At 36.4% G+C, this 15479-nt stretch overlaps 1 protein-coding gene across 1 annotated transcript in view; it reads right to left on the bottom strand.

Moving 5' to 3' along the window:
• The window catches only part of LOC107581896 (gamma-aminobutyric acid receptor subunit beta-4-like), a 41935-nt gene that overhangs the window by 6195 nt on the left and 20261 nt on the right, over window positions 1–15479 (bottom strand). The window contains exons 3-5 of the mRNA XM_016267574.1: window positions 13786–13853; window positions 10010–10230; window positions 3163–3245 (exon numbers count right to left, since the gene is read on the bottom strand). Coding sequence (XP_016123060.1) covers window positions 3163–3245; window positions 10010–10230; window positions 13786–13853 — 372 coding nt within the window. The remainder of the gene's footprint in view (window positions 1–3162; window positions 3246–10009; window positions 10231–13785; window positions 13854–15479) is intronic.

Below are 15479 nucleotides of genomic sequence, written 5' to 3'. Positions count from 1 at the left end.
ACGTGCTTTCTGTATGACAAGCTGTGTCACAATTAGGAGGAGAAAATGGCAAGAGGTATACAACTGAAGTGTTTGCCAACATTTTGAAATAAAAACAAAATAAAATAAATATTAATATGAATTCTCTGTCTTTGCTTTTCCAACCACTAATACTGTATATACTATAATGTTGCAGCTTGGTGTGACACAATGAAAAGCATAAAAATGGAGAAAATTGCAAAACATTTTTATGCAAATTATGTAATTCAGACAGAGATTTCTGTCTGCTAAGTGCAAAATTTAGGCATTGAATGAAACAATTCACATGAGAATGGCTTTATGAATGGTATACACAATGAGTAAGACAAATTCAATGATTTTGTGAATAATTTACACAAAATTAGGTAATTTATGTGAGAACGTTTTTTTGAAAAATGTATGTAACAAATGAGACGTAAGAAAAGTTTTATGATAGGTTTACGCAACTAATGCAACGATTTACAGAAGAATGTTTCATGTTCAAACCCTTTCTGCATTAACTGTGATTTATCAATGATTTACAAAGAAACTTATTCTTGTTTTTCATGACTACTGTGCAGTTAATGACACCTAATGCATTAATTTATTGGAATAGCAAACATTACACTTTAAAAAATGCTGGGTCAAAACAACCCAAATATCTGAGTTTGTCCCTTTTTAACCCAGCGCTGGGTTATATTTAATCCAGCATTTTTTAGAGTGTAGTGTTCCAAAAGTAAGGAAATGTTGATACTAGCAAATCGGAAAAATCTCATGCCTCAGCAAGGCAGTAGCATCTGACCCATTGATCTGCAGTAAGCATGAAACAAAGTGCACGGTGTAATCATTTGAAACACAAATCTAGCTATTTAACTGGGCTCCTCTGATGTATCCATGATAGACAGGGCACGCCATCCTGGTACGACTGACTGATCGATAGAGCAGGGCACCTCATTGATAAACCGGCAAACACATTCAATCTTACCTATGTCTGTCAATTGTGCCATGAGCCCTCAGTGTCAAACCCCTACAAGAACATTTATCACTCCTGACAACCAAAGACAAGAGTGGGCAGGACTGCGGATATGGGTGATTGCTCTAAATGGGCTTAATGATTACGTTTGCTTACATTAGGTATCTGTGGAGTGTGACAGAGATAAGAAGTAAAAGTGAAATTTATGAGCTGGATGAGTTCAAACTGCTGTTGTCCACGGTCACGGTTTCTTCAAGGTGATGTGGTTAGAACCGTAGTCAGAGTTGGCGTTTGTGGAGTGTAGGTTGTGAAGACGATTGATGAAGGTTAGACTATCACGCCAGTGATGGGGATTCTGATTTCTTTTTCTCAAATTTGTTCTTTTGAATGATCCTGTTCAATCATTGCGTGGCATCTGATTTCCTAGTTTGGCATATTATGCCCTCAAAATCATTCTCAACAGCTACTAAAGCTCACTGGATATGATGACGACGAAGTGTTTCACAGCTAGACATCTCCAGTTTGCAGTAACTTGCATAATTATTTGTTTCATTCATTGTCTAATTGTTTTAGAGGTACTTTTTTTTAAATCATTTTTATATATATTTTTTTTTAATCATTGTGTGAATAATATGTAACCATCTAATTCATAAACAGTAACTGTAATCTGATTATGAGCATTTTAAAATGAAATATACTCTAATTAAAAGTACTTACATTTTGGAATCTGATTACATAATTCAGATTACATGTAATTAGTTACTACCTAACACTGGGTAGGAGGTGCTATTACACTCTAAAAAAATGCTGGGTTAAAGTCCACGTGAACTGGAAGTTGCTGCCGACTTTATTTCAGTGTAGTGACGTATTTCCAGCTGAAACAGAATACTGAATAGAGGGCGGGATTTTATTTTTGCGTTCCTCCTCTTTGTCTCTCACTTATAGCAACCTAACGGTTGGAGGGGTGTGTTTAAGGATATTCTGCCCAAGCCGTCAAAATGACGTCATCAGAGAAGGAAAGTAAAGAGCGGAAGTAAATGTTCAGATTTTAATTAAAGATTACTGAAACAAACAATTTTTTTTACAGCGGATTAACTTGCACGGATTAATTGTTCACATCAAGACTAGCAATGTGCACTAATAAAGTAAATAAAGTCAATTTTGATTTCATGCGGACTTTAAATACAACCCAGCGCTGGGTGAAATATGGACAAACCCAGCTATTGGGTTGTTTTGAGCCAGTGGTTGGGTTTCTACCCAGAAGGTTGGGTTAAACATTTAACCCAACCGCTGGGTCAAAACAACCCAGTAGCTGGGTTTGTCCATATTTCACCCAGCACTGGGTTGTAGTTAACCCAACATTTTTAGAGTGTACACTCTAAAAAATGCTGGGTTAAATACAACCCAGCGCTGGGTGAAATATGGACAAACCCAGCTATTGGGTTGTTTTGAGCCAGTGGTTGGGTTTCTACCCAGAAGGTTGGGTTAAACATTTAACCCAACCGCTGGGTCAAAACAACCCAGTAGCTGGGTTTGTCCATATTTCACCCAGCACTGGGTTGTAGTTAACCCAACATTTTTAGAGTGTACACTCTAAAAAATGCTGGGTTAAATACAACCCAGTGCTGGGTAAAATAGGGACAAACCCAGCTATTTGGTTGTTTTGACCCAGTGGTTGGGTTACTAACCAGAAGGTTGGGTTAAACATTTAACCGAACCGCTGGGTCAAAACAACCCAATTGCTGGGCTTGTCCCTATTTTACCCAGCACTGAGTTGTATTTAACCCAGCATTTTTTTGAGTGTGCACATCTTCTGAAGGAGTCTGGACCAAAACACGGCAAAGAAGAAGCATAAACAAGCACTCGCATATGTAAGCAGATGCATACAGTACATAAAAATAAAAAAAAAATCTGGCGGGGAAAGGGTTAATTATGTTTTATTAATAAGGGTATTTATTGTAATTTAAATTTTCACACTTATGTTCAGGTTTTTGCTGCCATGATTCATCTCATAAAGAAAGAGAGAGAGAAAAAAATAAATAATATACAGAGACAGTTGTGTAGAATAATAAATATACAGAGACAGTTGTGTAGAACACATCAAATTATTTTCTCTACTGATATAGTGTCCTAGTATTACATCTCAAACACAGCCAGTATGTGTATGTGCATTCACATTTCCTTTCACTTACAACTCTCAATCTCCAGGGTGCAGTTCTGTTCATCGAGGGGGTACCGTCTCAGGTCCATCATGCAGGCTGCTGTAGTGGTTATTCTGGAGAAAAGGACAGCAAAAAAACAAGGAATGGAGAGAGAGAGAGAGAGAGAGAGAGAGAGAGAGAGAGAGAGACACCGTTACCTTGGTAACCTTTAGGAAATCATAGCTCAGCCTTGACTGCACCATGTGAATATCTGAGTCATGAGTAATGCTTGGAATCTATTCTCTTATTCTAAGAAAAAAAGAAAAACAAAAAAAAGAGGAAAATGCAATTATCGGTAAGCAGTCAGGGTAGATTCGTTCATTCTTTTTTCTTTTTTTAATTTCATATTGAAAGTAGAAAAATGAGAAAACGGCTCCTTTTCCCTTAAAAACAAAAAGCTTAAGTGAGCTCCACTCAATGAGGTCATAAGGAGCATTATGAAACAGATTTATCAGAAGATCACTGATTGGAGGATGCCTTAATCAATTATTGACAAGAATGAGAAATGTCCAACAATTAAGTTTCAAAACCGCTTGTCCCATGCTGGACTGCTGGGATGCTCACTTATTCATTAAAACAGATGAGGATTACTAGTAAAAAGGGAGCATGACACAAAAATAAACTTAAATGTATATACAAGCCATAGTGTATGTTAGCTTCTTTTCAATTAATTGGCCAAACCAATTTACAAAATGGTTCATTAAACTGGTCTGAATAAAAATGTTTATTCTTATAGGTACATGCAAATTAATGCTTCATTTGAGTAATGCTCCTCCCCATTGTCATAGCTTTCAATTCACAAATGTTCACGTGCATGTTTAAAGTTGACACATTGTAATCAATCATGACATATGACAAGGACACTGACATCTAACCTGGCATGACATAAGAGTATGGTAAGTAAATTATGAAAATGTATTATTTTAGGTGGACTATTCTTAATTTTTTTCATATCTTCACCTGTTAGCTATAATGTTGCAACTGGAAATTCGTTATTATATTATATTATATTATACTGCTTAATCTGTGTACACACAAAACACTGAGAACTGAGCACGCTAAATTCAGAGCACATCATCAACAAAATGCAAGAACTGTCCAGATTTGACCAGCTATGCAGAACATTTTGACAATGCTTCAAAACATGGAGCTCATTTTTCAACACTTTGCATCGATGCTTCTGGGTACCTTGAGACAAAACGCAAGTTAGTTAGCAGTCGCTGATCAGAAATGCATCTCTCAGCACCTCACATCATTTGAAGTATCGTTCACACAAAAATGAAACATCTGTCATTATTTAGTCATATCCTTCCAAAATGTATGATGTTATTTCTTCTGTTGATCACAAAAGAATAATGTTTTTGCAGCTCCTTCCCATATAACAACCATGAGTGTCAAGGTCCATACAAAAACAAAATTATATATATACTGTATATATATATAATAAAAATAAAATGAATGAATGATAATAATAGTAAATTAGTTTGGAGTTACAAGAGAATACAATTTTTCTACTTCAAAATTTCATGCATTCAGTGTGTTACTTGCCACTTCTTTGTAATTGTCTGTGAAATTCACTAGCTATTTTTGAGAATTGTTTCTGCATTTTTTTTTCTTTTGTGCAGATGAGATGTGTGAATAGTCTTAATTTCTCTTAGCATTACAAATCATTTTGGGGCAAATTTATAGTTGCATTTATATTCATTCCTCGTATGCAGAATATCATATTTAATCATTGATAACGACAGTATTATTCTCCTCTGACCTCATTCTCTTATCCATGTCCACATTCCTCTAGTCTGACTTCATGCTGGGTTTGGGAATTATTGGATCCACATACTCAGTGCTGATTCAGTCTCTCCAGGGAACTTCTAGCAGGTCAAATCTGATGCTGACAGACGTGTGTACTTAAGTGAACAGCTCTGATGTATGGAGTATTGTGATGGACAAAAACGATCATTCGAGACCGTAGTCTATAAAGTGACAGTGTGGCATTCTTCAAAGCTGCATGGAATTCAGATTAACACCATGTCCTAACCAGACGCACCAAAGCATGTGATAAAAAGTTATTTTCAATGTTAATCAGAGTTTTTGCTCTAACCATCCATGACAGTGAAACGCGATGAGTAACCGGGGATTCTAGTTTCGGATGTGGCGTTGCAGCTGAAAGCTCATGTACCGTTTTTCAGTTTTGTAAAATATTTTAGTAACACTTTAGTAAAGGGAACAATTCTCACTATTAACTATTAGCTTATTAGCATGCATATTATTAACATATTGGCTGTTTATTAGTACTTAAAAAGCACATATTCTGCATAACCATATTTACACTGGGAACACTGTGTAAGGAAACAAGTGCATTCCATGACAAAATTGCATTAGTATTTTGCATATATTTTTAAATAATTTGATTATGTACTTATCCATTTCATTGCAAGTGCAAGACAGCAGTGCGCTTGTAGAGAGGGCCCACCCAGATGCTCTTCTTATTGGCTATGATTTGTGATTGATTTTTTTTCAAATTCACTATAATCTTGTCACATTGCATCTAGAAGTCTTTCCTCAGAACACAATGTGGCAACACATATGTGAAATTTGTGTTAAGCCTCCAAAATGAATGTAATAGGAGCAAAATCATGATGCCTCTACGCATTTTTGTGACAGCTGTCATTTCGCTGAAGGATAGAGACTGACTCATCTCGTCTATGATGTAGCGAGTAACAATTGACCTGCTCTGTCTGTCACTTATACGCAAGACAAACAGATAAAGAATCCCATTATGATAAGGAAGCAAAAATACGGTTGGTTTTCTAAATTTAATTGACAAAAAGTATATTCTGAACCCTGCCGTTATGTAATCAGAATACGAAAAGGTAACTGTATTCTGTTGTGAACATTTCATTTAAATAGAATTATAGAATTTAAGCAGCAAAAATACAGGAAAGGAATTAAAACATTTATTACAAACGCAAATATATGTTCTTGCTTTCACTGCATAACATGTGTGACATTTAAAAATATTATTATTATTATTTTAGATTTAGCATATATGATCTTGAGGTAATCCAGAAGTTGTCATAGTACATTACTTTACCTTAAAGCAAGTAGTAATTGATACTGGAATAAATTGATAAAATAAAACTCTAATTTCTTGTAGTGTTATATATAACCTCGACAGACAATAACAGTGAACATGGCAACAGCAAACGGCATACACATGACGGTGGAGTTAAATTAGGTAACGAAGCATGGGTGTAACATATTAATGTAGCTATCACACTGCCGTCTGTGCATTTCACTGTGAGCGTCCTATAATTAACATGGCTAAGGAGCAAACAACATCGGTAAAAACAATTCTTTTTTTATATAACATACTTTATGCAATAACAGCTGCTTGTTTGTGTTCTTCATCTGTTCTCATTTCATGTCACTCATATTTCTTTATTATCATGCTTTCTTGGAAATGTGGAGTAAACAGTCGGTTAACTTAGATGCTCAGTGTAAACAATCTTTAAAATACTTTGCTTGCTTAAAACCCTTCAATATGAGCATTAGCTTTCTCCTCCAAATCCCCATAAAGCACAAACCACTGCATATTTATAAATCTGTGCATTTGTGGGTCATATGGAGGATGCTTTGCATACGTACTGTAGCTGTCCTAAAGCTGACTAACGCACATTAATTCGAAATCCCTTTTTAGACACAGCAGGGCATGATATGATAATTAAACATTAACAACAGTCCTGACTCATAAATAATTTAGAGCCAGCAAAGACCCATCTTAAGACGTTATTAAGAGTGGATGTATCGATACTGCAAACATCCACGCTCTAGTTCCCCTTACATTTAAATTCTCTACAGTGGTGCAGGTTTGAGAGACCCTCAGGGGGAAAAAAGCAACTGACCTATGGCCTCGCTACCATTCCTCGATTCCACCTGTGCCAGAGCCTCTTGGAAGAGGAAACAGTTTGTCATCTTTCATTATTGATAGTTTGATTGAATGGGGCCCCCAGAGTGAACTCTCTGCCTTGCTGGTGTGGTTCTGGGTTAATGCATAGCAGAGTGAGGAGGGAGAGTGGTTTGCTTTTATTCTTGTGCCTCTGTTTGTCCAAAGAAGGATGACATTTGAGACAACAGTTCTTAGATGTTCCATCTAGACTGTTGAATTTTACCAAATTTTACATTATTACACCTTGTCTAAACTGAATATGAGCAGCATGATACGATGAATCAAAACCCAACAGAACCCATTATAATCAGTATTGCTGTCTACACTGGACGTGGCACAGTGTGGCCTATATTGTTATCCTATATAATGACAGTCCTACTGTAAAGTGTTGAATTAGCAGGGTTCTGGTACAACCCAGTCTCACTGGAAATATGTTCTTGTGGCGACGTTTCTGCAACACTGATATTACGTACCTTACTGCGCGTTTCACAGCAGCTTCAAAGTTAATGTGCAGTGAGTGGTGCTAAAACGTGCATTCAGTTTGTGACTGTGGCCACATTTTTATTGTGTTTTGGTTCAGGCACCTATTGCAGCATTTTTTATTAGGTTGCTTCAGTTACGTATTGCAGCGGTTCAGAATTTGAATATCCGGCGAGTGTTGCTAAATGCTTTATTGTGTTGGAATATTACAACCCCCCTACACCAAACCCAACCCTTAACCTACACAATAGTGTTAACGAAAGCAAAAGTGATATAAAAACGCATTCACTGATGCAACCATGCTATTTTAACTTCCTTATACATGGGTTTGAGCTGTTTTGTCGGACTGTAGTTTCACAGGATAAGTACCAGAGCGCTTCACCTCGTGTGAGCAATACCGAACAAACTTGCAGTTTCGTAAAAACCCATACATGCAGCATGTTTCTGTATATGTGACGATAACGGTCACAAATATAATTTTTCAAATCTCGCAGCATGCTAAATTTGTTATGAAGTCAGAAGATGATATTGTGCAAGGAATTGTGCGAAAATGAGTCTTTCTTAATCAAAACTCTGGCTCTGTAAATCATACTTTGTGTAAAAAATGAATCAAAGTTGTTGGTGTTTTACCGTCTCTAGTGTTCATTTCAACTGGAAACTGCAGCAATTCTGATTTCTCACTCATTAACTCACCATGCGAGTATCCTTAGCAGATCAGGCAAATCAACTCAACTGGCTAAAGGAAACGTAATTTGCTATATGCAATACTATATTTTTTGAGAATAAGAACCACCTTGATGTAGAAGTTTGTCCAAAAGGAGACGGACAGCTCAAACAAGGAAGTTCGAACCAGAGTTGAACTCAAAAATGGCAAATCATCTTCATGTGATCACACTTTCCACCCAATATCATTAGCACCTTCATTTTCAACACGGTTTGTCAGTGCTGTGAACCATTAACAGATATCTTTCACACACCCCAAATAGAAGCTTTCCCATAGATAACTTTGTGCTAGCAAGTGTGACATGAAGTTTTACCAATAATTAAAGTTAAACAAAAAACTTTGATACTGATATGAACAATTCATTCAAGAATGATAAATAAAATGGTTGCAGGTTAGATACAAAGAGTAAGCTTGGACTGAGTGAGTGAATCCTATTCATTATTTTATTTTTTCAGTCTGTGTCAACCGGAAGATGCGACCAAATTGTGGTGTTTTAGAATATTACGAAAAATAGAGGGAGGGGCTAGATTTCAGCGCACATTCTCGACATCTCTACACTCTTAAAAATAAAGGTGCTTCAAAAGGTTCTTCAAGCGATGCCATAGAAGAACCATTTTTGGTTCCACAAAGAACCATTCAGTCAAAGGTTCTTTAAAGAACCATCTCTTTCTTACCTTTTTGTAATCTGAAGAACCTTCTTTTGCCACAAAGAACCTTTTGTGAAACAGAAAGGTTCTTCAGATGTTAAAGGTTCTTTATGGAACCATTTAGACAAAAAGGTTCTTCTATGGCATCGTGAAACACCTTTATTTTTAAGAGTGTAGCTCACTGCAGACTGACACTCGACGATGTCAATTTGAAGGAAGGAACAGAATTTCTGAGGGAAAGCTAATTTTCAGATTTTGACTAAAGATTACGAAGACAAACGCTTCACCACAAGACTAGTAATGTGCACTAACAAAGTAAATAGGGTCAGTTTCGATTTCATGCGGACTTAAAGACAATAGCTATGTTTCCATCCAAAGATGTGAATTTAACTTATGCGCAAAACTGGAATATCGCATAAAACATTTGCGAATAAAGCACCGTTTCCAGCCAACGAGTCAAAGTCGTCACTTCCTGATAAACTGGCACTAAAGATCTCTAAGAAAACTAGGAGAAGCCAATGAATATAATCATTTTCATATGCAACAAATTGCTTGCGCTTCAGAGAGAGCAGACGTAACACAATAAATGCGGTCATTGCTTTTAGAGGTGGATGCCTGCTGTTTGGGAACGCAGTCATGTAAGACAGTAATTATACAGAAATACTTTGATGACAGACTTTCCTCAGGCATTTCAGAACGACCAAAACAACATATAGATTCTGTGAACGAGATCGGTCCGCTGGTAAGTCAACTTATCCTGTCTCATAGCGCAAAGTCACATGACTTTTTCAATGCACATGGTGGAATTTATTCAGTAAATGTGTTTCCATTGTAGTTTATCCATATTTTTTCTTATCGGATAAAAAGTTGATCCTACTCAGTCATGTGCATACATTTTTTTATGCGCATTTTTTGAATTTATGCGCATCTCGGCATTTCCATCCAGCGGTTTTTTTATGCGATAATCCAAAATGCGCATAAAAAATAGGTGGATGGAAACATAGCTAATAATGATATTACAAGAGCAATGGCATTTACCTCAGTCCGTAAAGAACTGTGCCATCTGGATGGAGCCGAATCATTCGGTTCTTCACCGTCACACCGTGCAGGAAAGACTTCTTGTCATTCAGGAAGTAGGTATCTGGGAGCCATAACTGATCAGCCACACGGTTGTCCAAAGTGAGGTTCAAAGCCATCTCAGCATAGGCCAACCGTTTGTCCCTCCAGCTTTGTTGGAAATACATGGTGATGGTATAGTCCTGCAAAGAGCACAGAAAATCAGATTGAGGTTGAGAGTTGAGGTGTGATAAAAGTCTTTATTTTGTACAGTTATTTCCAATGGCATATAGCATCAGTTGGCAAAAGTAAAACTTGATATCCAAACAGATTTGATTGCAACTGCAATGTAATCTAGTAAATATATTTTAGACAATAATAGTTGCAAATTAAGGAGAATTAGTTGACATGTAGTTGACATGTAGTTACAAATTTACTTATAGTTAATAGAATGTCTAAAGTGGACTATCGAAATAAAGTGTAACCTTAATTTCTAATAAGCGTTGCAATTTTATAAAACTGTAAGGTGTTGTCATGATCCATAGAACTGCATGCAACAAAGAAGCCTAGCCACAATCCACATTGTTATCACAATTATGAATTAATACTCGCAGACGAGGACATACTGAACAAAACATCATGGATAACAGTTTATATAACTGTGTATATTTGATTCACGTGTGACTAGAAGGTAACTTACACTATAAGGAACAAACCAGTTGTGGTTTGACACAGTTTGACACACACCAAGGAAGGTCGAAATGTTTATTTTGTATTTGCGGGGGGGGAAAAAAAAAAAGTTTTTTTACTAAAATTCTGGTCTAAATAAACAACTTTTACAATTTTATAGGAATTAACAATCAAAATTAAACAGAATTTTGACAAATTTATATTTAGCCCAAATTAGGACTCAGTGGCCCGGTTTCACAGACAGGGCTTAGCCTAAACCAGGATTAGGCCATAGTTCAATTAGGACATTTAAGTAATTTTTATAAACGTGCCTTAGAAAAAAAACATTACTGGTGTGCATCTTGAGACAAAACAAAGGCACTGATATATTTTAAGATCAGTCAAAGCAAGTTTCTTTCATTTGAAACAGCTCAGACTTACATTTTAGTCTAGGCCTTTAGGCTTAAGCCTTGTCTGTGAAACCGGGGGAGTATGTCTAATTTTGTAATTACTGATAAATAATCAAAAAATTTTCATAATCATAATTTAACCAGAAACCACTGTTTAGACTGTTATGTCTGTACATTCTTAAAGCCTTTGTGAAGCTAGTGTGCTCTCCCTTCAATGTCCCGGAGCGAAATCATGCAACGTTGAATCTAATTGCATTTCACTTGGAGTTTGATAATGCTGCGGCCAGAGCTGATTAACACACCTGCAGTTTAATGCAAGCATCACATGAAGGAGACGGCTTGCAGCATTAACACTGTCTAAACCTGATGACGGGTTTACAACAATTCATTCTACAGCATACTCACAGAAATGAGTCAGATTAAGAACATAAACTATTTTCTAATTTGGGTTAGGAAATACTACACTAGATGTCCCTGCTACATTCAGTTCATGTCAGAGTGACTGTATTTGCGAAATGAGTACACACGAATGCTACCGTAATATTCTCATTACCAGTGTAGATTTTCATTGAGCTGACAAACTTCCAAATTAGGGTATACATAATTTAGTTTGAATGCATTTTAAATACTGCACTATTTTTGGAAGACTTACAAGTTTGCAATGGACTATGGCTGTATATTTCTTTGCAGTTAACCTTTAATGTCACAGTTCTGGCCTGCCGCTAGTGAATAGTTTGGGCCAATCAGCAATGTCACAATATCTTTTAAAAATTAATTTTGGTGTACTTTTGCTAAAAAAAACTTTCGCTACTACCTGTCTGAAGTAAAATGCATATATACTGTATATATTGTCTAGTTAATTCTGCCCAAAATCACTCTAACACACATCACAGTGTAATTACGACTTCTAGGAACTTCCTTGGAACACTTAAATGAAGCATATATTTAACCAGTAGCCAATTTTCTACTCCATTTTGATTGCCTCATCAACCTTTTTCTCAGAGGCAAAACTGGACAGTGAGAAATGTCAGAGCTGTAAAATGAACTTGCCCCATATATAATCTTCAAAGTACCTCTTTGAAAGAAGCGTTTAGTTATGAAAAAAAATTGTTTCCTGAAAATGAGGAGCTAATGTATTCTGAGCACAGTGTCTTCTGTTCACACATCTGCTCGGCTGGGTTTATTTTAGTCAGGTGAAGACTGCTGCCTGCGAAGACTGTTGAAGGGCCCTCTCTGATGATGAGGACACGGCATGCTTTAGGAGCCTCTGGGAACTGAAGTCCCCACAAGTGTCATAAGTTCAGCCATCTAACTGACACAGAGGGTCTTAAGGTAGTGAATCGCACCCAAGCCCACTTGACATGTTGACATGGCCTCTGATTTCCCTCCTAATCATTTTTAAATCACAGAAGCAAAATGCTATGTATAATGTGTAATTTACATCTTTCCATGTTTCCAGTCACACTTTATATACAGCATACTGTATAGTGAATTTCCTCATTGATGCTGTCTCCAGTCTTTTCTCAAACTGTATAAATAATTTGTGGCAAGTCTTAAATTAAATTAAATTAAATTCGGGAGGGTTTTTAAATTGTATTTTTCCAAACTCATCAAAAAAAAGAAAAAAAAGAAGTGCATTAAATCGTATCATGCTTCAGACCCAAAATAGTGTAAAAAGAGATCTGCAGGGGAAAGGGCTCTAGTTAGGACCAAGTAATCAAACTAATGTGGAAGCAGCTTTATTTTTCTGGCGTTCTCAAAAAATTTCCAAATAAGCAATCTAATCTAGGATCATATTTCCTGTTGTCAAACCATTATTATCCGACAGTAACCTGAGGAAAACTGATCCAGGTGCAACACTTCCTCTCTGGGGTGCTTTATGGATTCGGGCTACAGTCATTGAAGCCGAGGCACTAATAAAACCAAAGTCCCTGACTCTGCATGAAGAAATGATGAATGCAGTAAGTCTGCATGGGGTCTCCACGGTAAGTATGTATAGGGAGTTGTCAGCAGAAATTTAGACGGCTGCTCTTTAAGCAAACTGCTTTTTAAGGGCTCCAGGGTGGTGTTTAACTTGAGGTGATGGTCCAGAGCCAAAAGGTCTACTGATGCTACATAATTGGTCATGACCGCAGTTATACATAATCATGCATACTGATCATTTTCTTACATAATACTCAATAGAACAGCCTTTAAACATACTGCATGTTTCCAAAGAAACACAGCTAAATTATTCAGTAAATGCCAAACTCGTACTCAAAGAAAGTCTGTAAAAATACGTCCCAGTGTACCGTGTTAATAGTACACAGTACACTGGGACGTTTTTGTTTTTTTCTATACAGGTGTTGTGCACATATTTTGAATTGCACATTGCATTGTGTAGTTTTAAAGTTGAAGGAAATGTTTGTAGATTTTGTAAATTTTCTGTAAGGACATTAGTTGTTTTTCTTACAGTGTAGAACAATAATTAAACACATTAAATCAAATAATATATTGACTTGTAAAGACACGTTTTATAAGTGCATCAGCCACAATAATTAATATTGATATATTTTGTGATATATCAACATATAGGCCTAATTAACATTTTACCGAGCTATTCGTGAGGTTCATCTTTATGATAGTCTAACAACAATCAGCAACAACAGTAATGAATAATGCCAAATTAATTTGACTAACCATGTTGACTTCTGAAATGGAGTCAATACTGGCAATATTTATACTCATTCCCACAATGACTGGAGGACCTAAAGAAAAGAAAAAACAAAGAGAGAGAAAAGTTTAGGCAATTACAACATTAATGCATTGTGGCAACATCATAAAAAGTGTAATGAGGAGCAAAACAAGAATCTAAACATAAAAGTGGAGAGCTTTTCACAGAAAGCCAAAATACACATCAACTTGTGGATATCTATTTCACTTGGTACTAAGTGCTTCCAAAAGACACTAAAGTGGTAAACTTTCCAGTGATTATTTAATTCTGTTCTCATTGTGTCAACCCAGAACCTTGTAAACACAACTTTGTTTCCAGATATTCTATATTCTGAGCTCTTACTCCTGGAAGTTGTGTAAAGCTCACCAATCAGAATATAGCTTGCCAAAGAAGAAGAAAAAAAAGCTTTCCAGTTTTGTGTGCAATATGCATCAGACGGTCAGTGAACAGACTGTGGGTGTGCGGTCTGAGACTGAGACTATTGTGAGACAAACAACTTTGTAAACATTGGCAGTTTGCCTTTTCTGTATGTGGGTGCAAGTGAGAACGCATGTGTTACAAAAGGCTCCAAAAAAATTGAATAAAGCATAGACCACATAGCTACAAAGAAAAAATGCATGACAATGGGCCAGAATTACTCATGCCATTCATTATTTAGCCAAAGCATTTACCTCAAACAATATGCCTTCCTTTAATAGGTTCATTTATAAATTGGGAATTGTTTACTAAACATATGCACATCAATCTGAGGTTTTAAGTTTTAAACCTTTACTCAAAAATACATCTCCTTAAAATACTCTGCATGACCGATTTACTAAATATGGCATTTGCCTTGGTGGTGAGGGGTTAGTCAAAGCACTCCACTTGTGTGCTGCTTGGGAAACATTTACAACCAGAACAATATGAATATAAAAATGAGCCTTATTTTTTAATGCTGAAACCTTTTGCCATCATCAGTCAACAAAACCACTGTGATAGCAGAGATTTTCAGAGACAAACATTAACAATTCAGAGGTCTGTTTAACATGGTGGAGTTTCTTTTGAAGAATCCACATGTGTGAGTATGTATGTATGTATGTATGTATGTATTTATTTATTTATTTGTTTGTTTGTTTGTTTGCCCATGAGTGCCACGATAACCAAGATAAGAGAATGGGCTACCGGTTAACACTGTCCTAAATCCAGATGGCCAAAGCAACATCAGGAAAAAAGAAAAATAATGTCAGAGACGGATACATTTATTAAATTTTTAAGACTACAAAGTAAAAAAAAAAATCAATCAATCAACTAAGCAAGCAAGCAATCAACCAACCAACCAACCAACCAATCAATCAATCAACCAAGCAGCGAGCCAATCAATCAATCAATCAATCAACCAACCAACCAATCAACCAACAAACCAATCAATCAATCAACCAAGTGGCCAATCAATCAATCAATCAATCAAAACCAACCAACCAACCAACCAACCAACCAACCAATCAATCAATCAACCAAGCAGCCAACCAACCAATCAATCAATCAATCAACCAACCAATCAATCAATCAACCAACCAACCAACCAATCAACCAAGCAGCCAACCAACCAACCAACCAATCAATCAATCAACCAACCAATCAACCAACAAACCAATCAATCAACCAACCAAGCGGCCAACCA

The sequence above is a fragment of the Sinocyclocheilus grahami genome, unplaced genomic scaffold, assembly GCF_001515645.1.
Source record: "Sinocyclocheilus grahami isolate Dianchi unplaced genomic scaffold, SAMN03320097.WGS_v1.1 scaffold39.1, whole genome shotgun sequence".
NCBI classification, from domain to species: Eukaryota; Metazoa; Chordata; class Actinopteri; order Cypriniformes; family Cyprinidae; genus Sinocyclocheilus; species Sinocyclocheilus grahami.
The sequence above is the reverse complement of the archived record's forward strand: the minus strand, read 5'-3'. Positions and strand labels throughout refer to the sequence as shown.